Source organism: Peromyscus californicus, unplaced genomic scaffold (genome assembly GCF_007827085.1).
Source record: "Peromyscus californicus insignis strain IS unplaced genomic scaffold, ASM782708v3 Scaffold_4__1_contigs__length_199733344, whole genome shotgun sequence".
NCBI classification, from domain to species: Eukaryota; Metazoa; Chordata; class Mammalia; order Rodentia; family Cricetidae; genus Peromyscus; species Peromyscus californicus.
Genome location: NW_026294562.1, coordinates 149,517,915 through 149,531,778, shown reverse-complemented (window position 1 = coordinate 149,531,778; position 13,864 = coordinate 149,517,915). Strand labels below are relative to the sequence as shown.

The 13,864-nt window shown below is 54.0% G+C and overlaps 1 protein-coding gene across 7 annotated transcripts in view; it reads left to right on the top strand.

Moving 5' to 3' along the window:
• Abcc8 (ATP binding cassette subfamily C member 8) overlaps positions 1-13,864 on the top strand; it is a 71,680-nt gene that overhangs the window by 55,562 nt on the left and 2,254 nt on the right. For all 7 annotated transcript variants that reach the window (XR_008223129.1, XM_052762548.1, XM_052762547.1 and 4 more), the window contains 14 exons: positions 1,262-1,399; positions 2,687-2,812; positions 3,704-3,803; positions 4,379-4,620; positions 4,720-4,886; positions 5,881-5,950; positions 6,399-6,556; positions 8,366-8,458; positions 11,424-11,526; positions 12,224-12,337; positions 12,616-12,736; positions 12,840-12,970; positions 13,339-13,417; positions 13,618-13,726. Coding sequence is in view for 6 of the 7 variants with exons in the window: in XM_052762548.1 (XP_052618508.1) it covers positions 1,262-1,399; positions 2,687-2,812; positions 3,704-3,803; positions 4,379-4,620; positions 4,720-4,886; positions 5,881-5,950; positions 6,399-6,556; positions 8,366-8,458; positions 11,424-11,526; positions 12,224-12,337; positions 12,616-12,736; positions 12,840-12,970; positions 13,339-13,417; positions 13,618-13,726 (1,751 nt within the window). In the remaining variant the exon portion in view is untranslated. The remainder of the gene's footprint in view (positions 1-1,261; positions 1,400-2,686; positions 2,813-3,703; positions 3,804-4,378; positions 4,621-4,719; positions 4,887-5,880; positions 5,951-6,398; positions 6,557-8,365; positions 8,459-11,423; positions 11,527-12,223; positions 12,338-12,615; positions 12,737-12,839; positions 12,971-13,338; positions 13,418-13,617; positions 13,727-13,864) is intronic.

The window sequence follows — 13,864 nt, the reverse complement described above, 5'->3', positions numbered from 1 at the left end:
ATTATGGACTTCCCATTGAGCCTTCCAGTCACTTTGAGAGGAGGCAAGCTGTGGTTAGGACTACCTCGCTAAAGGACAAAGAGGCAGCCCCGACTGTCAGCATATAAGCACACGGAGTATGTGACACCATTATTCCTCTAGGGAACTCAAGTTGGCCTCCGAACCCTTCTCTACACAGCACTCTAGCCCTCGAACCCGAGATAAAACTTGTCCGCCTCATGCTGAGCTCTGCGTCCTGTGCCTTGGTTGATACCGAAGGATCTTAAGACCCAGCCCTTGACCTTGAAGATCTGAAGTTTGATTAGGGAGACCGACTCACATACATGCAAGAAATATAGCCGGTTCAGAGCTAAGCTGTGTGGCCCAGACCATGAGACAACTGTGATAGACAGCATGATCAGGGAGGGCTTCCTGGAAGAGAGCCTTGAGTCAATTAAACAAAATGGAAGTGGGGCATTTAGATAAAGACACAAGCAACCTCAGATCTCTGATCCTGGCTTTATTCTGTCCCCCGACCCCAGAACACACACAGCTCTCCTCTCCAGTGATGCTTCATGTGTAAGTTTTAGACCTGACACACACTCAGCAATTTAGGAAGTTCTAGGTCATCCAAGGTGTCACCTGATATTTAAACAGCTGTGGATAAGAGTCCAGTGGCTTCTTTCCTCCATTCATTAAATGCATCGGTAACAGGCACGGGCTCGGGGTATGAGGTCCTGGGGGCCTTGCAGGCAGGGGTATACAGATGATCAGATCTGGCTTTGCACAGGATTGTCCATGGGACAGAGAGGGTGGGACACAGGAGTTAATGGGGGCAAGACCCAGAAGGACTCGTGCTTGGGTGAGTGGAAAGCAGTTCACCACGCAGAAGGCAGAACAGTGTGTCCCACAGAAGGAACAGCTCGGGCAAAGACTAGGATGACAGGCTCATTGGCAACCTGGGATGGAGGGAGCTTGGGAAGGACAGGCGAGAAGTGGCGCTAAAAAGCGCGGCTGAGCAGACTAGAGAGGCCTGGGGCACTGTGCTGAGGAGTCCAGGCTTTGTAGGAGATGGGTAGTCATGGATGGGCTCAGGACCAGAAGTGAACTGATAAGGTCTGTTTAAGGGTGGTAAGACATTTGAGCCCCGGAGAAGTTAGGTGGGTTGTCCAAGGCCACAAAGCTAACTGGTATCCGTCCCTAGATCAGCTTTGATAGAACTCTGGAGACTTCTGCTCACCTCCACCTATTCCCCACACACCTTTTCTGTCATCTTTCTCAGGATGACCCTTTCTCAGCTTTGGATATCCATCTGAGTGACCACCTGATGCAGGCCGGCATCCTTGAGCTGCTCCGGGATGACAAGAGGACAGTAGTCCTGGTGACGCACAAGCTACAGTACCTACCTCATGCAGACTGGGTAGGGACCGCAAGGGAACAGGCTGTGGAGTGGTGTCTCTGTGTGCGCGCACGCGTGTGCGTGTGTGTGTGTGTGTGTGTGTGTGTGTGTGTGTGTGTGCACGTGTGCGTGTGTGTGTGTGTGTGTGTGTGCGTGTGCGTGTGTGTGATCTTCAACAGAATCAGTCATATGACCCAGCAGCAATGGCTGATGGCCACAGAGCACAAGACACCAGCCCTGGGTGGTTTGGTGTAGGCTAGGAAATACTTACAGTCCAGAGACTTGGTGCCCCCTGGGCCTGCAGACATTCCCTGCCTGGCTTGGTTCCCTTCTGGTGTACCCTAGGCTAGCCTTGCCCAGCCAGCTTCCGTTGGCTGTGGATGCTCCTGTTTAGATGGGAGAGCCGATTCCCCAGGCCGTTGGCCCTCAGGGGTGAGCAGAGTGGAGCCTCAGTCAGATGCAGAGGGATCAGTGGCCATAGTCCTGCAGACAACACTCCCATAGAACATGGTGTTGTGAACACCATGCTGACTGACCTCCCCACCCTGGTCTTCAATAGGTAGGACATAGTTACTCTCCATCTCACTGGGAGTCACTTAATGGTAAGATAAAGATAATGGACCACCTGCCTACTCCTATATCAAAAATTTCCTGGACAGCAGCCACAATCTGAAACCCTCTCTGAGCTTCAAGGTTGAGCCAAATAGGCCTGTTAATTAATTTCTCTCTAAATAAACCTTCCTTGTAGAATGAGAGCCTCTTCCACTATGAAAAAGACAAAAGAAAAAATCTGAAAGCTATTAAAACAGACAAAACGGCTTCAGAAAGCAACGTGGTTGTGGTTGAGAACAATCCTGAGTCCAGTAAGGCAGACATGGAGGTGCCTGTTCCTTGAGGTACCTGTGCACAGGACCCCAGTATGGGATGGGTGCCAGTTAAAGCTGGCTCTACTTAATGGTGCCATTGGGTGCTTCAAATACAGAGTTTGCTGGACTCCAAAAGGGCACAGCCACCCCTGCTTAGATTAACAAGCATGCTACCACAATCGATAGAACCTGCCATCAGGAACAGCTCAGGATAGCATACAGTTGGCCTGCTCGGCGTCTGGAAACTGAGGCTGGTGGGGTCCTGTGGGTACCCTGCCAATCCTGGCCAAGGTACACTCGTTAGCTCCGCAAAGGCACCCTCTGAGAAAGATGTTGGTGTGGGTGGGTTACCAGACTGTGTAGTGCTGTGGATCAAGGTGGCCATCCCTCGGTCTCAGACTCCTCTAAGCTAGCTAAACCTATTTTGTGGCCGCCTTGGCAGATCATTGCTATGAAGGACGGCACCATTCAGAGGGAGGGGACACTCAAGGACTTCCAGAGGTCTGAGTGCCAGCTCTTTGAGCATTGGAAGACCCTCATGAACCGGCAAGACCAGGAGCTGGAGAAGGTGAGAATCGGGGGGCCAGAAAGCCGTCACTAGATAGGTTTACTAGACTCTGAACTCACAGGCCTGCCTGTCCTCGCCACCCCCAGGAAGTCTCCAAAAGGACAGGTGTAGGGTTGTCTTCAACTTGCTCTACCAGGGCAGACCTGTCACCTGTGCATGGACCCAGGACAGAAATCAGCTGTACACAGATGTTCAGATGCCATTTAGCTGAAAGGCTCCAGAAAACCAGCTCGGACTAGCTAAACAAAGGAAAAGGTGGGGGGGGCGGGTGGTAAGGAATCGTTGGTTCATGAAACCAGAAAGGCCCAGGAGAGCTGTGGCTGCATTCGTCACGGCACCACCACCAGGATTCTGTGTCCGTCTCTGCCCACTGCTCTCCAGTCAGCCCCAACCTCACAGCAGCAGCAGCAGCACTGTATCAGCAGCCCTGGGCTTCCCTTCTCGTTCGTCCAGTCCTGGGCTCACCCTGATTGGCTCGTTACAGCGGGGATGGCGGAATGGGAGGGTTAGCCAGGCCAGGGTCAAGTGTCCACCTGAGATGCTTGCATCTCAGAGGCCAAGAACGGGAGAATCAGGTGTGGTGGTGTGCACCTGTAATCCTAGACTGGGGAGTATGAAGAGGATGAAGCAGGGGGGTGGAGAGTTCAGGGCTGCTCTAGGCTACATAGACTTCTTCACACACACAAAGAATATCCCCCTCTGAGATAATGGGGTGCTGTTGGTTAATAAAGAGAATAAATTAATTCTGGAAAGATGAGCATGTGTCCGTGTGTCCCCTCCCCAGGGTAGAGACAACCTGTACGCCAGTCTTCGCTAGAGTAGTTGCTCCCAACCTCTCCTTCCCCACAAGCACTCCCTGAAGACACTGGCCAGGCTCCGTCTGTCTTTCAGGAGACAGTCATGGAGAGGAAAGCCTCAGAGCCATCTCAGGGCCTGCCCCGTGCCATGTCCTCCAAAGATGGCTTTCTACTGGATGAGGAAGAGGAGGAAGGTATGGACCACCAGCCTGGGAGTTCAGTTAACACCCACAATGAGCTACTTCCTTTTTGCTGTGTCAAAATCCCTGACAAGAAGCAACCTTGTTAAAGGTTTGTTGAGGCCTGCAGGTCTAGAGATATAGTCCGTCACAGCTATAGTCCGTCCCGGCGAGAAAGTCGTGGCGACAGGAGTGAGGCTGATGGTCACATTGTGTCCACAGTCAGGAAGCAGAGAGCCATGAATGTTCAGCTCGATTTCTCCTTTGTATTCAGTTTAGGATTGCAGCTCATGGAATGGCACCACACACAGTGGGCAGGTCTTCCCACCTCCGTTAACCTATTGTAGATAGTCCCTCCCAGTTTGCCAAGTGGCTTGTCTTACCGACGATTCCGGTTGACGGTATTAACCATCACACACAGAGAGATGGAAGCCCAGGGTTCTGGGCGTGGTGGGGTAGTGTGGTTTGATTAAGCATCCTTCTTTTCTCTACATGCTTTCCCATCTCTCAGTGGGAATAAGCTGTCCCCTGGTTCACCTGCAGAGGGTTGTGATCTGGGAAGCTACAGGGTGGGTTCTTGCGACCTACAGAGGAGGCGGCCGAGAGCGAGGAAGACGACAACCTATCGTCGGTGCTGCATCAGCGAGCCAAGATCCCGTGGCGAGCCTGCACCAAGTATTTGTCCTCTGCTGGCATTCTGCTCCTGTCCCTGCTCGTCTTCTCCCAGCTCTTCAAGCACATGGTCTTGGTGGCCATCGATTATTGGCTGGCCAAGTGGACTGACAGTGCCCTGGTCCTGAGCCCTGCTGCCAGGAACTGTTCCCTCAGCCAGGTAGGACTGCAGCCTCCCGCAGGGCTGGCCGAGAGGAGGAGGAGGGAGGGCTGAGCCCACATGCAGCCCAGGGACCCTCTCACTCTTCCCCCCGCTTAGGAATGTGCCCTGGACCAATCTGTCTATGCCATGGTCTTCACCGTGCTCTGCAGCCTGGGCATCGTGCTGTGCCTTGTCACCTCTGTCACTGTGGAGTGGACGGGACTGAAGGTGGCCAAGAGGCTGCACCGCAGCCTGCTCAACCGCATCATCCTGGCCCCCATGAGGTACACCAGACTCGACCATACCAGGGTACATACCAGGGCAGGTCACTGTGCTTTGAGTCCAAAATCCCCCATCTGTAAGATGAGCACAGGTGACCTCTGTCACAGGCTTGTGGGGTGACTTCAAGTCAGTGTGTGTAGAAGTGTCCTTATGAACGAAGCAGGGAGAACTGACATTTAATCAGCAGACCTTGTGAGTATTTTTACATGATTGGCTCACCCGATGGTCACATCAGCCCTCCACATGAGCATCTGCAGGTTTCAGGTAAAGGTTAATTCCCTTCCCTAGGTGGTGTAATCTGTCCATCTCAGCCCACAGGTTCCTCAGTCTCCCCTCCCCCTTAGATGTTCGAATTGCCCTAGTGAGATGGAGCAGAACCCTAAACGTGGCAGGTGTCGAGAACCTATGACATCACACCTGACTGACCGGCACCACATAGGCGTAGTGGTTACCTGGTCTCATGGCTTCCGGACCTCCGGTACCCTACTTCATAGCTGCCCCTGCCTGGCTACACTTGCACTCCCAGCCCTGTCTCTGTCTGTGGCCTGTGGACGTGGCAGCCTTGTTGGCTTATCCTCTGTTTGCCCCCAGTCTGCAGTTTAGAAGCTCTCTGGTTGGGTTGGGCCGACTCTAGGTCACAGCCAGAGTGCTGACAGGCAGCGTAGCCTCTCACTGCCAGCCAGTTGACAGGCTGTCCCCAGGGACCTCTTCTCCTGGGAGAGGACTCTGTGTCCCGAGGGAACAGTGGCCAAGTGAGTCAGGCTGAGGAGGGTATCAGCAATCACCTGTGGGTGAGGGAGGCGAAATAAAAGCCAACACCATTTTGAGAAGCTGTAGGAATTCTCAAGGACAGAAGTCAGATATTTACAGACCCACAAAGGCAACTGCTCCTAGGAAACCAGACGCACAGAAGGTTCTAGAGACATTTCAATCAAATAGCTGCCCTCATCCATGAACAAACTAAATTAATAAATAATGGTTCTGCTTGCCTCTTAGGTTCTTTGAGACCACACCCCTGGGGAGTATCCTCAACAGATTTTCATCTGACTGTAACACCATTGACCAGGTACCGACTGTGCATGCTTTCTCTGGGACCCCGGGGCTTTTCCTCTCAGATGCTGGCCTCTGTGCAGATGATCAGAGCCCAGTGTCCCCGTGTGGGAACCCAGTGTCCCTATCTGACGGACACTGCCCCAGGGTCTGGGGCCTCCCTTGAGAGCTTCCTAAGTCTGAAAGGAAACCAGGTCTTTCTGGCTTCCATTCAGGATTCCCCTAGCTCATTCAGAAAGGTTCCAAGATACTCTCAGTATTCACTTGGGTCAGCCTATCTCCTTGGTTGACTTATCTTACTGGATGGTGAGAAAGCAGAGTCTTGAGTCCTGCTCTCGGAGAGCTTGCAGGGGAGCTGGACAGATACACTATGAGCCCGCAATCAAATCAGAGACAGACATGGCGGCAAACCGTTTAATACAGAAATGTCCCCGCTGTCGTCCCCACCCCCACTGCCTCCTCAGCACATCCCGTCCACGCTGGAGTGTCTGAGCCGGTCCACCCTGCTCTGTGTCTCTGCCCTGGCTGTCATCTCCTACGTCACGCCTGTGTTCCTCGTGGCCCTCCTACCTCTAGCTGTCGTGTGCTACTTCATCCAGAAGTACTTCCGAGTGGCATCCAGGTGACAGCAGCATTCCTAGTCTGGCGGGTGGAGGTGTGGGGACAGGGACAGGAGGTCCTTTACGGTGGCGGTTTGGGACCCTCGCCAGAACCATCATCATAAAAGTGATAGAGACGTGTTTTCCCAGAGTCGGAAACAGAAATAACCAATAGCAATGGAGGCAGCGCCTCTCCTAGCATACCATCTGTCAGCATACGCTCCGCAGTTCCTATCTCAATTGTTTCCTTGGGAGATGTGGTCAGGAGTGGAATTGCTGGGGTCGGGTAAATGCACATTTATGCTCTTCATTCATTTGTCCTGAATGCTCCCCGTGAGAACCATGTGATCCCAGGGGTCATGCTGACTTAGAAATCAGGCTGGTCTCTGATGGGGGACGTGTGATGGACTGGGGCTCCTGCAGTCACTCTCATGGGTCATATCTGCCCTTGTGAGGTTAGGACACACCGCACACATGCACACACCCATCTTTCCTACTCAGAGTATTCTAGAATATTCTCTAGAGAGTTCTTCCTCAGAGTGATTCTGTTAAACTCATTGATTCAAAAAATTAGAATGAAAACTTAAAAGGCCCTCTAGGCCACAATTACTCACACTGCCAATTACAACCATCATTGAATCAATATCCTGATTCATAATTAGCGTGTTAAAAACAGTGAGGTATAACAGTGAGGTAGATTAGGAGAGGGGCGGATAGAGCACTTGACTACCATGCTCCAGGCATTGGATTTCATTCCCAACACCATAAAAAATTTGTAAGCATATGTATGTATACGTGTTTGCAGACACATACATGTGTATGTATATGCACATTCTGTTTTGATCTATAACATAAATTATCAGACAATATTTATAACAAGCATCTCTGTGAACTCTTTGCTTTGGTCATGTAAGCATGTGTACTTACTTGTGATACAAGGTGTACTTTTTTTACTTCAGGCAATGTTCATAAAAGTTAAGTACTTTTCACAAGTACATATAGTTGATAAGAAACAAGAGTCAAAATACTGCTTGGCAACAATAATCATTATGTTTAAATGCATTTTTTACCCTAATCACTTGCCCATAAGAATCAGCATTGATATAAATGGCTTTGTGTCTGAATGACCCAGAATTTCTGACCACCCAGGGGGGACATTCTGCATTGGCACTAGCAAAATGACAGTGTCTTCCCAAACATCATACCGTACTGTGCACTCGAGGTGTTGCTACACGCTGTAGTACAAACTGTCCCAAAAAGTTCACCTCTCTACCAAGGAAGACATGTTCGCCCCATTCCTGATACCTGGCTCTTGAAATAGTGTCTAGGGAAGCTGCTTCTTGTGTCCCAGCTGGCCTACCTGGCATGTGATGCCTGGCCGTAGGGAGCAGGAGGCCCCTTGTTGCCATGGAGACCTCTAGCCTCCTCTCCCCACCCAGGAACTAAATGTTTAGATCCTTGCCCAGGATGCCCTGGGGCCTGTCGTGGTTCTCAGGAAACAAGGAATTGAGACAGTCAAATCTGGCCTTTCTATTCCTTTGGCTAGCTGCCCCATATTCAGGGTGTCCACCTGTGAAGTGGAATCGGCACCCTCGCCCCTCAGCTCAGGGCCCGGGTGATGGGACCTGGGCTTCGAGGGCTCTGTTGAAGCAGTCTACATGAACATCTTTGTTGTCCACAGTAGCGTGATGGGGCCATCCCATCATCACTCTCAGCAAGTGAGAAACTGAGGCTGAAAGAGACGAGGCTGCCCAGCCTGGTGGCCGTAGCTGCACCCCTGCCAAGGCTGGGTGCAAACTGCCCCTCTAAACACCCACTGTCGTCCGTCACAGGGACCTGCAGCAGCTGGATGACACGACGCAGCTCCCTCTGCTCTCACACTTCGCTGAAACTGTGGAAGGACTCACCACCATCCGTGCCTTCAGGTACAAGCCCAGAGCCCCCCCCCCCCAACACAGGAGTGGGGTGGGGTTGACCTCGGGGTCACAGGTCGCGAGACTCAAGTCGAAGGACCCTACTTAGGAAGGCCCAGAGCATACCCGTCTAAATCACGGTATTGTGATTTAGGCAATGTCCTTTAGCAGGGACAGGCCGTGCGGACTCCAGTGTAGAATTCCAGCCTTGCAGACAAGCTGTAGGCCTCTATACGCAGGCAGGACCTGACTCACCAGCTTGGGACGAATCTGGCCACACTGCAACGGCCCTTACACCTGAAGCCAGCCCTGAGGCCCTGTGTTCTGCCACCAAACACTGTGCTGAGTGCCATGTCTGTCCACTCGGCACTGTGACCCTCAGTGCTGAGCGTGATGGGGAAACTGAGACACCGAGCAGTCACCTGACGTCTCCAGGAAATGCCCCACAAACCCCAGCTTTGAGTCCACTCACCATCTGACACACTGAGCTCCACTGGTGCTGGACCAGTCAGTGCCAGGCACTGGAGATGTGTCCCGTGGGCTGCAGCCCCAGAGGCATTTACAGTCCCCACAGGCCATGCGACCACTGCTCTACCAGACATGGGGACGCAGGCTTTGGGAGCACTGAAGGAATCGGCTAGGGAAGGATCTTAGAGGAACTGTTACAGAACTGTGACTTAGGACACCCACCCAGGGGAATTTCCTGAAAGTTCAGGGTCCCTGGCACCGCCTCACCACACTGAGTGGTGGTATTGGGTTGGGAGCATCTGAGGCTCTCAGGGACTAGGGAAGACCCTTGTTCCTCACAACCAAGCAGTGTTTGGGTCTCCCGGAGCCTCTGTCCCCTCTTCCAGCCAGACCAGAGACCCCTGGCCACACAGCTTGGCCCTCATCCCCGAGCCTCACCCAGAGGGTAACAACAGATTATTTTTAGAACAGCACAGCTGCATGACAATAGCCATGTGACACTAAGCCCTGAGTCAGGAGCAACCCTAGGACTTAAGGACTGCTGAGGGTCCAAGACCTTCATCTCTTCACCTCCCAGGATGTCCAAGATCCGCCCTGGGTGGGGTGCCCCGGGCTTTTGCTCCTAAGACAAGTGTGACTGTGGGAATTCACCTCTCAGATGTCGTCTGAGGAGAGCAGAAGAGAGCTGTGCCCTAGGCCAGGCTGCATTCCCTGGATACCCCACACCCCTCACAAGCCTGCGCATCTCCACACAGAAGCCCCAAAGCCCGCCACAGGGCTCCAGACTCGGCTCCCAGCCGAGTTGCTTCACCTTTGGGCCTAGCCTCGGCTCTAAGTTTTAAAACTGGTGTCCAGAAGCCCTTGGACTGAGCTCTGGCACCACAGACTGGCTTTTATACGTGGGCTAGACTTCTGAGCAGATTCCAGCACTGTCACAGCCTCAGACCAAGGCCAGGGCTCGGACTGAGCCTGTGGCCAGCCACGGACCTGCTGCCTAGTCCACACCCTGCTCATCGTGCCAAATGATTCCTGATTTTGAACTGAAGACTTTTAATCACTGCTGTATGTGTCTGATTTGCTGGCTGTAGCCCACAAGTCTACCCCGGTGGACGCTAACTAGCATAACTTCACACTGGTGGAGTGCCAAGGGCTAAATACTGCACTAACAGTCATCCTCACAATAGCCACGTGACTTAGGTGTGGACTTAAAACCCAGGCTGCTCTGCCCTGGGCAGTGGTGTCAAGACAGCTTTTCATTGTTTGTCATCAAATAAGCACTTCTTGGGCCCGCAAAGCAAAAGCCAAGTCTGGAGGAAGTGACTGAGAAGCCCAGCCCAACTACCTGCCTCAGAGGAGGCAGGTCAGTACAGAGTGATGCAGGCTGGGACAGGGCCAGCAGCGTTTCCACAGTGCCCTGCACTGGGCTTGGTGTGGCTCAGAGGCCTGCAGTCCACGTTGAACATCAATGTCCCCTCAATGTTGGCCCATGAAGAAACCTTGATTCTGTCCTGATGCTCATGGGGTTTGGATGCCAGTCTGGGTTTACACTGCTATGGAGCTCTTTCCCAGTCCTCAGGCACAGCTGTCACCTGCCTGACTTCCCTGTCATGCACACAGGCCCTCAGACCCCCATACCCTCCTCCTCACCTTCCCTCAGGCACACGTGCACACACACACACACACACACACACATACACATCAACATGCGCTTCCCCAAATCCTCATGCCAAGATTCACACTCACCTCAGACCTGTCGCCCACCCACACATATCCACAACTTGGCTGTGCAATGCACACTCCCCCACCCCTCAGAAGTGCACTTTATCATCCTCAGATGCGTGTCCTCTGCCCGGAAATAATTTCAGTAGAACCAACAGTTTCGGGAGTAAACGCATGTCCAACAAGGCATGGGGGCCCCTCTGAGTCTCTGAGTTTGGTTGTCAAGACCCTTTGCTCATCATTAAACAAGTACTTCTAGGTCTGAAGGAGGTGGCCACTGGGGGGAAGGGAGGAGCCAGGAAAGGTGTCTCTGAGGAGAGAGCGGTTAAGGTCAGGCCTGAGAGTTGAGAAGGGACCAGATTTGTAAAGATCAAGAGAGAAAGCTTCCATCATGTGATAAAAGGAACCTGAGTCAAAGCTTGGGGTGGGAGATGTTGCCATGAACCCTGACCAGGCTGAGGGGGCTGCGGCATAGTGGCGGCAGGAGATGAAGCTGACTATGACTGGCCCCTGCCACGGAGGTGCTTCTCAATCCTGGATGCCATTGATGTTCTCGGCAGGGACACACTCTGTGATTTTGAAAGAATAAGCTGTCTACCCGTAGAGAGAAATACAGGACACCTGTTAGGGATCTGACGTACTCCAGTGGGCCAGGAGCAGGAGAGAGGTGGACAGAGGCAGGGACCGCATGTGAGGTCAACCTAAGAGCTGGCCTGTTGGGGCTGCTGAGAGCCCTCTGTAAGTGAGGAGAGTCCCCACCTGGTTCCGTCACATCTTGTTCACCCTCCAGGTATGAGGCCCGGTTCCAGCAGAAGCTTCTAGAATATACTGACTCCAACAACATCGCCTCCCTCTTCCTCACGGCAGCCAACAGGTGGCTGGAAGTCCGCATGGCAAGTGCCGTCCCACCCTGGGACTGGGGTTCTGTTAGGAACGTGGAGCTGGAACAAGGGGCAGACACAGATGAAGAGTAGAAGAGGGGTAGCTGATAGTGGGGACCCAGAGCCTTCCTGTTCCCCAGCCCTGGTGGCCCTCCCCATCTAACCTGTTTCTTCACCCCGAGTATCCCAGAGGTGTTCCGGGAACAAGGGCAGTGGAAGCCTGCAAGATGTAGACATTAAGGACAGTGGCGGTTGGGACTGGAGATGGAGCTCGCTTCGGAGAGTGCTTGCCTAAGCATGCACAAAGCCCTGGGTTCAATCCCACACCATGTTTGTACTCCCAGCACTCTGGGGATAGCAGCTGAAGGCCACAAAGTTTAAGGCCCACCTGTGTGCTATAAGATCCTGTCAGAAGGGGGGTGGCTGGCAAGTGTGTGCCTTCAGTGGGCCGTGTGACGGCACAGGTGGAGGATCGTTAGGGCCGGGGGCGAGACACGCTTCCTCAGGAAGTAAGGCGCACAGCGTAACCTTGGAGCGAACATCAGCTCCTGGGCCTCAGCTCCCACCAGCTCCTCGTGTGTCTGCTCTGTGAGTGTGGAGCTGGGGCTCAGGCTGGCTGAGCTGCTCTCTGCCCCAAGGGTGAGGCAGAATGAGAGGCACCTATGGCTTGGACCCACAACAGCCCAGGCCAGCTGCTGTCCTTCCTCAGGAGTACATCGGAGCGTGTGTGGTGCTCATCGCGGCTGCCACCTCCATCTCCAACTCTCTGCACAGGGAGCTCTCTGCCGGCCTGGTGGGCCTGGGCCTCACCTATGCCTTGATGGTGAGCGGCCGTGGGCTGGGGCACCCAGGGCACTGTCCTCAACTGAGATGTGGGAGAGATGGTGCGCATCCACCTAGGCTTTGCTGGATGTGGTGGGTGGGGAGCCGTTGGCTTTGTAGCCTCTCGTGGCTCCAGGTTGCCACTGTGCTCAGGCAGTTGGTGGGCAGCGAAAGGCTTCCAGGGGCTCCTCATCCTCCTGAGAGTAAGGAGAGTCATCTGGGAGGCCAAGGGGGAAGTGGCGACCACTGAGCAGCTGTGACCAGCTGGCCCCCCCGTAGGTCTCCAACTACCTCAACTGGATGGTGAGGAACCTGGCGGACATGGAGATCCAACTGGGAGCTGTGAAGCGGATCCACGCACTCCTGAAAACCGAGGCAGAGAACTATGAGGGCCTCCTGGGTGAGAGCCTGCAGAGACTATCTCCAGAGTCGGGAGGTGGCCTTTCTGGGCGCTAGAAGTGGCCTACGCCTGGTGGCTGACCCCCATGGGGCCTGTCCCTCAGCACCGTCGTTGATCCCCAAGAACTGGCCAGACCAAGGGAAGATCCAAATTCAGAACCTGAGTGTGCGCTATGACAGCTCCCTGAAGCCTGTGCTGAAGCACGTCAATGCCCTCATCTCCCCAGGACAGAAGGTCAGCTGGGGTGGGAGCCCACGGGTGGGCAACAGTTCGGTCCTCTTCCTACCCTCAGGCCCACCCACCCCAGAAGCAGACATCTAGGACTTGGTTTAGGGGCTTTGTCAGGCCGCTTCCCTGCAGGGGACCCGTGGCTCTCCCTGCTGCGTTTCCTGGAGCTTCAGAGCAGAGGTCTCCGGCAGAGAGAGAGGCTGTGCAGCACTGTCCAGCACTCTGAATCCTGTGCTCACACCCCTCCTCACAGCCCACCTCTGACCCGCGCTGTGACCCCCACACCAGTACACACCCCAGGGCCACAGCGCTGTGACCTCCCACATCCATGCGTACCCCAGGGCCACAGGGTGCATCTGCTTCTCTGCTTCCAGATTGGGATCTGCGGCCGCACAGGCAGCGGGAAGTCCTCCTTCTCTCTGGCCTTTTTCCGAATGGTGGATATGTTTGAAGGTGATTTGTGTGTTAGCTGCCACGCATGTACGTATGTATGTGCCCACAGCCACCAGGCAAGACCTCAGCCCTGGCCTCTGGTTGGGAATGTCACAGGAAACCCCGTGACCGTCATTGCATTTCTGTATCCTCGCTGGGATCTTGTCCCAGCACCACTCCCACCCTGGTGGCACTTGACCTATGACATCATCACCATACAGGGCGCATCATCATCGATGGCATTGACATCGCCAAGCTGCCGCTGCACACACTACGCTCTCGCCTGTCCATCATCCTACAGGACCCCGTCCTCTTCAGTGGCACCATCCGGTGAGAGCCTGCACTCTCGACCCGGGCCAGCTTTGAGCACAGATGGGGAGGTCTCAGAGGAAGGTCACCTTCACAGTCTTCTTCGCTAGGTTGCAGCAGGCACTTGTGGGTCCCCCACCCCACCCCCCGCGCCAGCTC